The sequence below is a fragment of the Natrix helvetica genome (genome assembly GCF_964273705.1).
Source record: "Natrix helvetica genome assembly, chromosome: Z".
Classification (NCBI taxonomy): Eukaryota; Metazoa; Chordata; class Lepidosauria; order Squamata; family Natricidae; genus Natrix; species Natrix helvetica.
This window is the reverse complement of record NC_138554.1, coordinates 85,706,307-85,721,847: the sequence shown is the minus strand read 5'-3', so window position 1 is coordinate 85,721,847 and position 15,541 is coordinate 85,706,307. Positions and strand designations below refer to the sequence as shown.

The following is a 15,541-nucleotide window of genomic DNA, read 5'->3' as shown; positions in this document are numbered from 1 at the left end:
TTTAAAAAAATTACAAAACCAAGTTTTTAAAAAGAAAAACAATATTGGATATATACTTCGTGCTCTATACTTTGTATGTATAGCAAAACTGCCTTGCAGCCTTGTTTGACATAACCTTTATTAATCTGAAATTCAGTGAGCAGTTATTTATGTTATTTATTGAATTTTAATTTCATTACATATTTATTTAAGTTTGCAAGTTTAGTTTCATTTCGTTTATGAATATATTTTATATTTCAGTTTATGAATAGTTATGAAATGTCCTTTCAAAAATCTGGAGCTCAAAAATGCAAGGAAAAACAGAAATGTGATGAGATTAATAAAATGGGACGAGAAATGCCTTTCAATTTGGCATTAAATGCAAAACAAGTGAAACTAACCAAAATGAAACTTTAAATTCAGAACAATATGAGACAAGTACAGAACTGAAACAAAGATTGGCATCTCATGAGGCCAGTTTGGATTTTCAAGAAATATCAGCTGAAGTAAATTCTCAATTTAAATTTTTAGACAAACAATTGAATGTTAGTGATGAGACTATTTCATCTATAGAATCTCGGCATGGCAGACATAGTGAAGAGAAGAGTAGGTCAAATCCTGAAATTGATATTGGACTTCTTATAACAGATGTGCCTTCTCAATTGGATATAGAAAATTATGCTATTAAAGGTCTTGCGTAAAGGCTTTCCTAAAACATTTCCCAAAGATATAGACAACCAGGTATTTCTGAAATTATTCTAACATTTCCCAAAAGTATTTTAACATTTACAGTAGATGGTGAAAAACATGACCAAGATGGGCTTGACTGGATTGAAGTTATAAAAGCATTATTTTGCTTTCCTTGTCGATTATTTTGAAACAAGATTTGTTGCAGCATTAGCTCAGCATCTAAGTCCATGGTTGCATCAACAAAAGGATGGTCAGCAGCTAAAAAGTGGCAAAAATTATGTATTTGCATCCAAGAACATGAGAGACGCAATAGTCATAGGCAGTGCTATCTCTCTTGGCGAGAACTAGAAAGACAACTGTCATCTGCTAAGGGGATTGGCAATATATTGGAGGCATCAATTTAAACAGAATCTGTCAAGTGGCACAACATTATGAAATGAATCATTGATGTACTATTCCTTGCTTTGCATGGCAGTTCCCAGTGCATTGGTTAAAAAAGACAAAAGAAATTTTTTGGAAGTCATAGAGTTGTTGTCTTATTGGGATCCAATTCTAAAAGAACATATGTTGCAAGTTAAAGAGTCACAAGAAAAGGGAGAATGACTTCAAGTACATTATCTCAGTGTCGATTCCCAAAATGGATTAATTGCTGAATGTTCCTCATTTGTAAAGCAATGTATGTTAGAGGACAGGAAAAGTACAAAGTACTTTGCTGTTGTTGTTGATTCCATGCCAGATTCATCCCATGTAGAACAAACAACATTTATTTTGTGTTATGTAATACCATATGAAAACCAGCATGAAATTGTAGAAATATGTTTACAGTTTGTTGTTACAAGCCATAAAATAGGGTATGACATAGCACAGATGATAGTAGAAACATTGAAAGAACACGATATACCACTCAATTTGGATTGTTGTGCACAAGGCTATGACAATGCAGCCAACATGGCAGGGAAATATAAATGTGCAGAAGCAAGAATATTTAAGCAATGTGAAACAGCTTCATTTTCACCATGTGGATATCACACACTTAATTTGTGTGGAAATGATGCCGCAGAATGCATTCCTGAAGCCATAACATACTTTGGAACTGCACAGATTGTTTACCACTTGTTTAGTTCTAGTCCACAGCAATGGGAAATCTTGCAGAACTGTATTGACTGTTTTCTTCATGGCATATCTAACACACGTTAGTCACACCATATAAAGCCCTTTGTAGCCCACCTGCCAGGCATCAAATTAACATTATTATTATTATTTATTTATTATTTTATTGAACTTATTAGTCGCCCCCTCTCCCCACAGGGACTCGGGGCGACGTACAGAGCAATAATCAAGATAGCACCATAAAATCGTGCAGAGGAGGTAAAAATAAGTCCATAAATAAGCATACTTACAAAGTTTAAAACCCCAAAAATATTAAAAACAAAATTTCCCATTGTAAAATTACCTGGGGTGGCAAGATAGTAACGTTATGCCAGGCCGGCTTGACAAAACAGGTAGGTCTTCAGCTTCATACGGAAGGAGCGAAGATCGGTTGTTGTCCGGATGTCTGGGGGGAGGTCATTCCAAAGGGTAGGGCCCACCACAGAGAAGGCCCTACTCCTGGGCACCGTCCCCAGGCACTCTCTAGAGGACGGCACCCGGAGTAGCCCCTCCCTGTGTGAGCGAGTGGGTCGCAGGGATGTATGGGGCAGGACGCGATCCCGCAGGTATTAGAAAACCTCTTGGAGTTGAACCTAACTGCGAAAACAAAAACAGAGATTAAAAAAAAGAGATTATCTTATGTTACATCCATCATTTGTGTGATAATGTCTGTTGTATGGTACAGAGTGTTAGTTCCAATTTATATCTGTAACAAGGTTATTCAGTCCAGAAATGCAATACTGGATGTCGAAGAATACAACTTAAAAAGTTTGATTTCAGAACTGACAAATCTTTGGAACAACTGGCAAAGTATGTGGAGCAAAGTAAAACATGTTGCTTCTCATTTGTGCCTAGAAGTGAAACTCTCTGGAACTCGGGGTGAAGCAAAACGTAAAAGAAAGAGGTTCCATGATGAAGGTGCTACAGAAGCAGCAGATTTTTCAAAACAAGATGAAATGGATTAATCCCGAGGAAGCATGTTTCAGAAAGTTTCTGTCTTCTATGTAATATTGGATAATGTTATTGGTGGACTGACTGTTGATTTCAATGCTGCAGTGAACATTTCTGAGAAGTTCAGTTTCCTCTGGAAGTACCTATCAATTCCTCAAGATGAACTGAAAGAAAAATCAAAATTACTGGCAGATCCATATCCCGCTGATATCAGTGAAGATCTTGTAACAGAGATAAGTCATTGCATCTGTTCATCAAGTAAATTTTGGAAAGGGCCAACCCTCCAAAATTTCCTATATAGGAGCTATTGAATTGCTTGAAAAGATACAAGCTGGGAGGACTCTTTCCGAATATATGTATCTGCCTCAGTATTCTATTAATAATTCTTGCCACTGTTGCATCTGCAGGTTGCTCATTCGGCAAATTAAAGCTGATAAAAAGTTATCTAAGATTGGCTATGTCACAGGGGCACCTGGTAGATTTGTCAAGACTCAGCATTGAGTCTGATCCTGCAAAAATGATTGATTTTGACGATGTGATTCGCAATTTTGCCAGTAAAAAGGCTAGGAATGCACCTTTGTTTAGCAGAATATAAATGCCATCACATCTCAACTATAATAACTGTTATGAGCTTGTACTCAATCTAGTGTTAAATTCATAGTATTGTGTATATTGTTTCATTATTGTTTATATACTAATGTGTATTATTGTTTTTATTATCTTTTACATAAGTACCTGTCCCCTTTTTAATATATTTGCAAGTATATTTGAATGTAATTAATAAATGTACAATTATGACATTATTGATTTTTGTGTCCATGTGTAGGTAAGGGGGCACATATTAGTCTTGTCCAGCACTTAATAATCCCCTTGGCAGCCCTGGTGTCAGGGAAATAGTTTCTATGTAAGTTCTATGTAGGAGTTATAAAAAAAATTATCAGAAAAAAATTACTGATTTTTATAATGGTTGTCAGAATCCAGCACATTGCAATTGCATATTGTAATTTACAATTTTGATTGTAGTATTAAATGGTCTGAAAAAAGAATAGAATCAAATCTTTTTATCCAGACATGGTAACTCTTAATGAACTTTGCTGACCTTAGGCCTGAAATGACTAGGCGTTATTAATTTGTTTATAGATAAGAGATGGAATGTGGGGAAAAGAGAGCATATTTTGTATTTTAAGAAGCAGTAATAAATTATTAAAGTTGTTTATACTTGCCATAATTTAGACGGGATATGACTTCTTTATATAGTTTTTTTACATATGAAGTGTGGTTTATAATTGTTAGTATATCTTTTTCTTCCTTTTCTATTTTTCTTTCTATTTTCTATTTTTCTTTCTATTTTTTATTTTTCTGCAATTTTTACTCTTGTTTTATATATTTTTTTGTTTTGTATTAGTCATTATAATCTTCAATACAATTGAATTAATAATCAGTACAAAGTTGTTTATTATGCAGTGAATGCTTCTTCAGAAAAACATTAAAACATTACCATTTGTGCAACATATAGATTTAAAGAAATGGGGTTCAATACTTTGTAGTTCAGTATTTTATGGGACTATAATCATTGCTTTAGCATGGTGTATAAACAAGGCCATATTTTAAAGTTGTAATATGGCTATTAATTTTGACATAAAATATCAATGCAATTACTATATTTTTACCCAGGTTTAATATCTATTATTTTGGGTGAAGACAACCTTACATTTAAATTAATTTTAGCAGTAGGATAGAGCTTATCTTTGTTCCCTTCTTCAGAAATGCTTCAGCAAAGAGCCACTAACTTTTGGATGTTATTAAATGCAGATTAATGTTTTTTTTAAATACGTAATTTTTATTAAGCTTTTTACAAAACAAAACATAAAAATCAAATTCAACATCCATTCTTCCAATTCTGAAGACATTGGTATATCCCCTTTTGTTTAGCATCTTACATACTTTGCATTTGTTTTCATTTACAATTTCCTCTTTACATTTATAATTCCTATAACCTAATATTTACATATATCAATATTCTACTTTTATTTGTTATTCCTATTCTCTAACCACTGATATCATTTGTCCCATACTGTATAGTGTTCCTTTTCTTCTTTATTTTGCAGTTTGAGAGTTAATTTAACCATTTCTGCGTAGTCCATTATTTTTTTAATTATCATGTTTTTGGAGGGTATACTATCTATTTTCCAGCTTTGGGCATATGCTATTCTTCCTGCTGTCAGTATATGAATTATGATATAATTGATTTACTTTGTAAATGTTCCTCTAATTATTCCTAGCAAAAACATCTCCAGTTTAAATTGGATTTGAAGGCCTGTTATTTCTTGCAACCAAATTCTTATTTTACTCCAATATTTCCTCCCTTCCGGACAGGTCCACCACATATGAAAGTATGAGCCCTGTTCATGTTTACATTTCCAACATCTGGGACTCAAGTTTGGGTAAATTTTTGCCAATCTTGCCAGTGCTAGATGCCAATGGTAGAACATTTTTTATATATTCTCTTTGTATGAGGCCAACATTGTTAATTTATAATTTATCGTCCACAACTGTTCCCAATCTCCTAATTGAATGCTATAGCCGAAATTTCTTGCCCAAGCTATCCTATTTCCTGTAACTATTTTCCCCTTCGGATTTTAATAAATAAGTGTACACTTTAGTTATGAATTTCTTCTCCGTTCCTAATAATATTTTGTTTAATGGTAGTTGTTCTTTTTCAATGCCATATTCCTCTATGTCAGTGATGGCGAACCTATGGCACGCGTGCCACAAGTGGCACGTGGAGCCATTTGTCAGGGCACGCGAGGCGCTGCCCTTTCAGCTGGCCAGTGCGCATGCGTGCTCTGGCCAGCTGAGTTCACCTTTTTAAAAGCTATTTTTCGCCTTCCCGGGGCTCCAGAGGCTTTATAGGAGCCTGGGGAGGGCGAAAAGAACCTCCCCTGCCCCCCGGAGGCCCTCCGGAGGCTTCAGGGACCATCCGGAGGCTTCCCTGAAGCCTTCAGAATGCTTAAAACCACCCTCCGAGCAACCTGGAAGTCACTTCCGGTTTGCTTGGAGGGTGGTTTTAAGCATTCCGAAGGCTTCAGGGAAGCCTCCGGACGGTCCTGAAGCCTCCGGGGGGGGTGGGGGAGTCTCTTTTCGCCCTCCCCAGGCTCCTATAAAGCCTCTGGAACCTGAGGAGGGCGAAAAAAGCATGTAAAAATGGGGGGGTTGCGAGTTGTGCGTGCATGCGCACTGGGGGGGTTGCGCATTGCATTATGGGTGCAGCACACCCGCACTCGACCCCCCTGCGCTCCCCCCATTTGTGGCACACGAGCCAAAAAAGGTTCGCCATCGCTGCTCTATGTCTTTTTTACATCTTGTCTGCAGTTGTAAGTATGGTCACCAGTCAATGAATATTCCCTGTTCTTTCAATTCTTGAGTTGTTTTCAGATTTCCTTGATTGTCTAGCAATTGGTTGTAGGTTCTCATCTTGGTTATATCTAATGTACTTGGGTACATCATTGCTTCCATAGTCGATAGCCATCTCAGTATTTTAATATAGTACTTTGACCTGATTTTTCTCCAGACTAGTAATAATGCTCCTCTAATTCTATGGCTTTGGAAATGCGAGTGATTTGTATTTTTTTTCTCCCAAAGATATGCATGCCACCCTGTATGTAGGTCACGTTCTTCTAGAATAAGTATCCTTTTATTGGCAAGGAGTACCCATTCTTTGATCCATAACAAGGCGGCTGCGTGATAGTATATCTCCCAATCTGGGAATCCTAAACCACCTCTAATTCGACTACCCTGCAATGATTTAAGACTTATTCTAGGTTTCTTCCCTTCCCATATAAATTTAGTTATTGTTTTATTTAATCCATTAAAAAACTTCTGATCTAGTTTTATGGAAATCGTTCGGAATAGGTATAGCCATTTGGGGGGTATATTTAGCTTAACTGCAGCGATTTCCCCCACCAATGTTAGTTTAAGTTTCTTCCAATGTTCCAAATCTTGTTTTGTTTTTTCCATTAATTTTTTATAATTATCCTCCTTTATCGTTGAACACCTTACTGTCAACCAGATCTTAAATATTTAATTGTTTTTACAATTTGCAGTCCAATTTCCTCCTCCAATTCGTTTTTCTGATTTGCCATAAGATTTTTAACTGATATTTTTTTCTTGTCCTTGTATATTTTGAGCCCAGCTACCTTACCAAATTCTTCTATTTCTTCCAACAGTACCTTTCCTGAATCGATTGGAATTTCTATGAAAAATACCAAATCATTCTTTATTTTAATTCCCTTTATTTCTTTTTTTTTTTTTTATCTTATTTGCTTTAATAGTATTTCTATTGAGAGGATAAAAATTAGAGGTGACGGTGGCCATCCTTATCTTACTCTTTTGGTTATGTTGAAACCATCTGTGTGGTCTCCATTTACTATCATGCTCGCTGTTTGCTTTGAATAGATTGCCGATATCATTTTCTCAAAATTTAAACCAAAATTCATATTTTGTACTTGTTTAATAAAGAAGTCCCAATTCAAATTATCAAAGGCTTTTTCCACATCTAGAAATATTAGCGCTGCTTGTTTCTCTGTATGTGTTTTGTAATATTCTAATGCGTAGTACTATTCTAGTGTTATTTCTGATTTGTCCATATGGTAGGAATCCATTTTGGTTAGTGTGGATTATTTTGTTTAATATATTTTTCAATCATTCTGCCATAATCGTCATAAATATTTTGTAGTCGGCATCCAGCAACAAGATTGGTCTATAATTTTGAATTTTTTTTTTTGTTATCAGTGCCTTCTTTGGGGATTAATGTAATATAAACTTCAGCCCAAGATTTTGATATTTTTTCTTGTTGTAGTGTCTCATTATATAGTTCTAACATTAAGGGTTCAAATATTTCATACATCATTTTGTAAAATTTCCCTGGGAGACCGTCTGGTCCTGGTGTTTTACCACTTTTCTGTTAAATATTGCTTTTTTCCATTCTATTTGGGTTATTTCTTTATTTAGCATTTCTCTACTTTCCTCCTCTAATGGGGGAAGCCCTTTTTCTTTGTAGTAATTATTTATAGTTACTCAATCAATCAACCTGTCTCCTCCAAGTTACCCTAAATCAGCTCCTAATCAATTTATACACTTTCCTTAAATATATTTCCAGGGCTATTTAATTCATACAAATTGCTTTAACAAATCTAAATAGGTATTGATAAATAATTGAATAATAAATAATAACTAAATAGATTAAGTACCTACTCATACACACAGTCTATTCCTAGCTAATAATTAATTAATTTAAGTCTTTGGAGATTAATGTAATATAAGCTTCAGCCCAAGATTTTGGTATTTTTAACATATAGTTAAAGGCAACTTATTGTTCTTAATATATTGAGCATAAATGTTAAGTTAATTGTATATAATTATATATAATGACTGTTCCAATCCAGTAACAAACTTCAACTTTGTTTTCTAATATTCCAAAAGAAAAGAAAAGGGAAGAAAGAGCCAGTACCTACCTCTGACCTTCAGTAAGCTTAACAGTTAGGCAATCTGCTTTTAACACCGATCGGAGGAAGAGAGCTTTTTATTCTTCCAGTTTTAAGTCCTGCAATAGATATCTATCTTCAGTTGCTACTTTCTCCTCACTCTGCCTACTCCCCTTTTACTGGTTCCTTTTCCTTCAAATTTAAGTCATTTGGCAATCCACTTTCACTCCACAACAAAAGGTTTAAACCCCCGAACTATATTCCCACAACATGCATCTGTCTTCAACCGCTATTTCTCCTCTCTTCGTCTACTTCCCTTTCGTCAGCCTGCCATTTCTCTTGCCAGGAATTTCCTCTGTATGCTCCCCTTTTCTCTGTGTCTCTGCATCTCCAATCGTCTTCTTATGACAATGTCTTTTCTTGGGATGGTTCTTTTTGCCTTAGTTTTAAGCAATTAGGCAGTCTAAATTTAACTCCAAAGTCAAAGGTTTTAAGCCTTCCAATCTTGTCACGGGAACCTGTCTTCAGCTACCACTTTTCTTGCAGCTATTTCTCCATCCGCTCCCCCTTTCTCCATTTCTCCAAGCTCATCTTCTAGATCAGGGTTCAGCAAACCATGGCTCTGGAGCCGCATGAGGCTCTTTCATCCCTCTGCTGCGGCTCCCTGTCACTCAAATGATGTGTCACAACCGCCAATGTGCGAAACCTGGAAGTCAGCACACAGAAGCAAACAGCATTTTTGGTTTGCAGCAGGTGGATTTAAGTTAGGCTTTTTACTTCATAAATACAAGGACTCAAATAGACATTGAGTATTTTATTTGAAAGTAACCTTCAACCCAGCATCTTTTATTTCAGAGTTCAAAATGTTTTTGTTGCATGCAGAAATAAAAAAAAATGTTTTCTCTGATTTGATTTTTTTTATACATAGGAATTTGGATTTTGCAATTGGCCAATAGTTTGCTAGTCAAGGCCAATGAGGTTCAAGTGATACTCCAGAGGTTTGGTTGCAAAAGGCACTTTACTTGGAAGAGCTTACATTATCCCAGGTATCTCAGGAAGACAGACAAAAATGTCAACATCCAGCTGATTGTATGTCCAATCATAATAATAGAATTGTTTCAGTAATAATGTAGCCTAGAATCTAGAATATAAGATAGTTAAAAGTATCTTGTAAGGAAAGATATATAGGTTATAGATTTCAAATTGAAGGATTATAAAATTATTTTGATATTTTTCATGCAGTTGGCTACCTTTTTCTTATGTATATATTGTGTTGAAGTTACTTATGAGTGATATTTAATCAAAATAATAAGTTTCATATGCATGCTTATTTAAATGCTTCTTCATATTCTTTTTTTATACTCATCATCATCAACATCATCCTAGCCATTATCTGTGCACTGCAGGATGAAGTGGGTCTTCTGCATGGTTTCAACCAATATGGTCTTGAGCTTTCCTTTGCTGGTTGGTGCTCAATACTGGCTGATGTTTGTGCTTATTTATAATGTTAATATAACATAATATAACATTTATATTACATTAATCTAAACCAAGGTGGGCTCTCTCTCTCCTTCTCTGTCCCCACACCGTGTGTAGGTGTATGTATGAGAGAGAAAAGATTAAAAATATATCAAAAGACTTATAATGAAAAAAATATAAAGTGATATAGTCTTATAATTTTTCTTCCTAGATTTATCGACATGGAGATAGAAGTCCGATTGAAAACTATCCCAATGGCTTACACAGTGAAAGTGAATGGCCACAGGGATTTGGGCAACTGACTAAGGTTTGTTGGTTTTCTATAATAGTAAAGACAATAAACAATAAAGGGATGTGATTTATAAGTAACTTTTATTGATTAGCATGTACCGATTACATAACCTTCTCTAGCACTGTACATTTAAGATACATTTGATGTCAAGTCTTAGAATTCCTCCTCAGTATTTATTGTTCTGTTACAGTTTGTTTAAAGTGAAAAAGAATTAGGACACAATTCAGACAGTTTTTTTACAACATAAATTCATATTTTCAAATTTTGATCTCAGATGAATAAAACGGTATAAAGAATTAGCCCCAAATTAATAAATTCTGAGACTAACAGAGAAATCTAACCTTTTCTCCAAGAGAGAATAATTAAGATTAAGCCTGGATAATATAGCCGAATTCCATAAAAATATATCTGTCCATCTGTCTGTCCATCCATCTATTTGTTCTCTGCCCATCCATCTTTCTGTCATGCCGCCTGCCCAGCTAAAACCAGCAAACATCTATTTTGGCAGCAAGTGGCGTAGTTCCGGGATGGTTGACAGCTAAAGCAAGCTCTGCCACAACGCTGCTGCCGGGCCTGTCCACGTAGAACTCCCCAGTGCAGTGCAGTTCTGGGATGGCGGAGAGCTAAAGCAAGCTGTACACATCTTCACAGGAGAGCTCTGTCTATGTGCCCAGACCAGGTGTGTGAGAGAGAGAGAGAGAGGAGGGGGGAGAGAGATCTCAGGAGCCTTTCTCGATATAAGATGATGGACTATAACAACTAATGTTTCTATAATGTTGACATTGTCAGGGTTCAAAATAACATCCAAAATTAAATCAGAGTCCAAGGCAAAGTATTGCTCAAAGTTCCAATTTATTAAGCTAAAGCGAGAGTTGACTCATGTTCGGCTTCGTAAATTGGTCTGGGAGGCTCCAATCATCTGGTCAGCTAGTGGGTGGTTGCTTTGGTCATCTCCAGCCGTGTGTTGAAACAGGCCTTTTGACTCCCTCTGGCCCCAATAGAATTTCTTCAGATGCCATAAATCTCCAGACGTCCTCCTTTGCAGCCCCCCTTCCAGTTTTGGAATGTTTGCAGATTATCTCAGCACAGAGAAGCGATCCATTATCTGCTACAATTCCCATGGGCTCTATGTTCATCTTCGCTGATATTTCACTCTGTCCCAGATCTGGTCAGTGTTGGGAGTCAGCACCCCACCCAGCACCCCAACTGCAGGGGTAGCTGGTGAAGTATTTTAAGGGAGATTCGGGTTAATGTCAGGGTTCCAAATAACATCCAAAATTAAATCAGAGTCCAAGGCAAAGTATTGCTCAAAGTTCCAATTTATTAAGAGAGTCACGTTGGTACATCTGGGAAAACCCGAATCTGAAAGCTTCCTGGTTTTCCCTGCCCAGTTGAAAGTTCAAGATCTTGTCCCCACACCCACAAGTCCATCACATGGTCCAATCTTCCACTGCCATGCTGGCAGTTCCACCCATTCAGTTCCGGGTCAGGTACAGAGGTGCAAAGACAAAGGATGATCTTGGCAATCTAAAAGGAATTTTTTTTTGGTTACATCACATCCTACTCCTTACTATCCCCCTCCCATTTCCCTACTATAGAAACAGCATAGTAGAAAGAAATGTGGCAGGCCAAAGATCCCAAAAGGAATCTGGCTGCAGGCCTGACAGGCAGCCTCTACTCAAAAGGGAGACGTTTCTTGAAAAGAGAATAACATAAGGGTTAACATAACAGAATTAAGCACTTCTTCCCCAGCCCCCCAGGGGGACCCTTTGGCTTATCGGAAAACTTATCATGGAATTGTTTTATTAACTTATCCACTTTTAGGTTCCAGCTTTTCACCCAGGTAGCTTCGGAAAAAAGGTACCCGTTCCAATGCACTAAATATTGTTAGCGACCCCTATACAGCCTGGAGTCTAAGTTTTTTTGACCTTATAATGTGTTTCCCCTTCTATCACTACAGGAGGAGGGGGAGGTTGGGTGGATGGTGTTATGCTGGACCCAATTACTGGCTTCAATAAGCTACAATGAAATACTGAGTAAATCTTCCCTAGAATTCTGGGTAGACTGAGTTGAACTGTAAGTGGATGGACCTGGAAATTTTGGGCCAAATTTCTTGCTAGGCATTCTTAATCTTATGTATTTGGTAGATACGAAAGCTTTGTCCCCCACATGAAAGGGGGGTTGAAGTGAGCGGTGTTTATCAGCTTGTTTCTTGTAGGCTTCTGCCGCTTCTGCTAGAATGTTTTTAGTATTTTCCCATCATTTCTTTAGCATGTCCATCCATTCAGTCAGAGACATGGAGGAGGGATGTTCTCTGGGCAGCTCATGCCACTGATACTTTGGAAAGGAATTAATCCAGTGTTGATGTGGACCCGTTGTTGTGCGCCACTTCGGCAAAGAGTAGCAGGTCTGACCAGTTGTCTTGCTGATAATCCACATAACACCGGATGTATTGTTCCACCATCGCATTGGCCCTCTCCACTGCTCGGTTCATGCTTTGATGAAACGCTGAGCTCAGTCCTTGTGTGGACCAAATGGACCTCAGGAACTCTCTCCAGAACTTGGCGGTGAACTGGACTCTGCAGTCTGAAATGATCCTCTTGGGCACTCTGTGCAGGCGATAAATATGTTTCACAAACATTTTTGCTAATTGCTTTGCGGATGGCAAACCTGAGCAAGCAATGAAATGCACCTGCTTGGAAAACAAATCAATAACTGTCCAGATTTCTCTATTCCCACTGCTGTCTGGGAGCTCGATGATGATGTCCATTGCGATCTCTTCCCATGGTCGGCTGGGGCAGGCCACTCATTGTAGTAGTCCAGGGGGATTCCCTGGCCGTATTTTCATCCTCGCACAAATAGCATAGTTTTTAACATAATCTTCTACTTCTGATTTCATCTTTGGCCACCAAAATTGGTGCCTGGCGAGGTGGAGTGTTTTTAGGAATCCAAAGTGGCCTCCTAGTTTCGCATCATGGCTTCACTGTAGAACTTCCAGCCTCAACAGTACTTGGTTTGGGCCCCTTTTGCAGCAATTACTGCCTCAATGCAGCGTGGCATGGAAGCTATCAGCCTGTGGCACTGCTGAGGTGTTATGGAAGACCAGGATGCTTCTATAGCGGCCTTCAGCTCTTCTGGATTGTTCGGCTTTGTGTCTCTCATCTTTCTTTTGGCAATGCCCCATAGATTCTCTATGGGGTTCAAGTCAGGTGAGTTTGATGGCCAATCAAGCACAGTAATCCCACGGTCATTGAACCAGGTTTTGGTGCTTTTGGCAGTGTGGGTAGGTGCCAGGTCCTGCTGGAAAATGAAATCAGCATCCCCATAAAGCTCGTCTGCAGAAGGAAGCATGAAGCGCTCCAAAATCTCCTGGTAGTTGGCTGCGTTTACCCTGGACTTAATGAAGCATAGTGGACCAACACCAGCAGAACATGGCTCCCCAAATTAACACAGACTATGGAAACTTCACACTGGACTTCAAGCATCTTGCAGTGTGTGCCTCTCCATTCTTCCTCCATACTCCGGGTCCTTGGTTTCCAAATGAGATGCAAAAGTTGATCTCATCAGAAAAGAGGACTTTGGACCACTGAGCAACAGACCAGGTCTGTTTTTCTTTAGTCCAGGTAAGACACTTCTGACATTGTTTGTTGTTCAGGAGCGGCTTGAAAAGAGGAATGTGACATTTGAAGCCCATGTCCAGGATCTATCTGTGTGTGGTGGCTCTTGATGCACTGACTCCAGCCTTGTGAAAGTCCCCAATATTTTTGAATGGCCTTTTCCTGACAATCCTCTCCAGGCTACGGTCATCCCTGCTGCTTGTACACCTTTTTCTTCCACACTTTTCCCTTCCACATAACTTTCTATTAATGTGCTTTTATACAGCACTTTGAGAACATCCAACTTCTTTTGCAATTAACTTTTGAGGCTTTCGCTCACTATGGAGGTTGTCAATGATGGTTTTCTGCACAACTGTCATGTAAGCAGTCTTTCCCATGATTGTGATTCCTATTGAACCAGACTGAGAGACCATTGCAGGTGTTATGGCTTAATTAGCTGACTAGAGTGGGACACTTTGAGCCTAGAATACTGCACCTTTTCACAATATTCTAACTTTCTGAGATTGTGGATTTGGGATTTTCATGAGCTGTAAGCCATAATCATCACAATTATGACCAATCACGGCTTGAACTATCTTGCTTTGAATGTAATGAGTCTATCTCATATATTAATTTCACATTTTAAGTAGCATTACTGAAATAAATGAACTTTTGCACGATATTCTAATTTTTCGAGTTTCACCTGTATATCTTTGTGGTTGCTAGGAGTCAAAAATAATTTGATGGGACATAATCAATCAAAATAGGACCAGTTCCAAATCAGCTATTATGTGTTGAAGAGGACATGTAAAGAATCTACTTTCCATAGAATAGAAGACTTTTTGTTTGGCATACTGTGGTTCAAAATAAAATCAGAATACATCACTTTGGGGGAAGTATGACTATGCGACTAGACTAACTTTAACTAGTCATTGGCAGATTCCTCATGGAGGTACTTTTAAATAAAGGATAATAATATATGCCATTAACTTTTTATCAGCTGGTAAAAAATCCAAAGTAGTCACAACTTTAATGAATTATCCAGAGATGCTATAAGAGTCAGGACAGCATATTATTATTTTGGTAAACTGTTGTATCAATATTACAAGGCTGAATATGGAGCTTTATAAATTACAAGTTTATTTAATGACTGCTTGAAATTACAAGGGCATTTAAAAAGTGAGTTATAACTGTTTTTCACATTTAACAACAACTGCAGTGATTCACTTAACAAATGTGGCAAGAATTGTCATAAAATGGGGCAAAACTCACTTAACTGTCTCGCTTAGCAAAAGAAATTTGGGGCTCAGTTGTGGTCATAAATCAATGATTACCTGTAAAAGCTTGTGATATGGCTATTACTTAGATCATGCGAACTGGAAAATGCATTTTCCTTTTTAAGTAACTCATGGCTATATTGTTTTTCCATAGATTGGGATGCAGCAGCAGTATGAGCTTGGACAATACATAAAGAAGAGATATTCAGATTTTCTGAGTGCCAGTTACAACAGAGAGGAGGTGAGAACAAGCACATTAAAAAGTTTTATCTAATTCTAGTCATATGTTGCTCAAAACATCAAGGATTCAGAATTTTGATGCCGAAAGATAAATTATACATGTTTCCTATATAACTTTTATCATACCTACAGACACAGTGAACAACTTGCTTCCAGAAGTTGTGACTCCTTCAACACTTGAAGTGTTTAAGAAGATGTTGGATAAACATTTGTCAGAAGTGATGTAGGGGGTTGGACTAGAAGTCCTCCAAGCTCTCTCCCAACTCTGTTATTATATATTCTCAGATATATTCTATAATATCTGAGTGCCAGAAATTTACAGAAATTGTAGATGAGTAAATGTAATTTTCTGTATATTTTATCAATTAATATATCTGTCTGCCAGATTTCTGTTTCCAGGAGAGG

At 37.4% G+C, this 15,541-nt stretch overlaps 1 protein-coding gene across 1 annotated transcript in view; it reads left to right on the top strand.

Annotated features, from left to right (window-relative positions):
• The window catches only part of LOC309381797 (prostatic acid phosphatase-like), a gene marked incomplete at both ends in the record, with an annotated part of 137,486 nt that overhangs the window by 75,260 nt on the left and 46,685 nt on the right, over positions 1 to 15,541 (top strand). The window contains 2 exons of the mRNA XM_081933081.1: positions 9,943 to 10,038; positions 15,051 to 15,137. Of these exons, the coding sequence (XP_081789207.1) occupies positions 9,943 to 10,038; positions 15,051 to 15,137 (183 nt within the window). The remainder of the gene's footprint in view (positions 1 to 9,942; positions 10,039 to 15,050; positions 15,138 to 15,541) is intronic.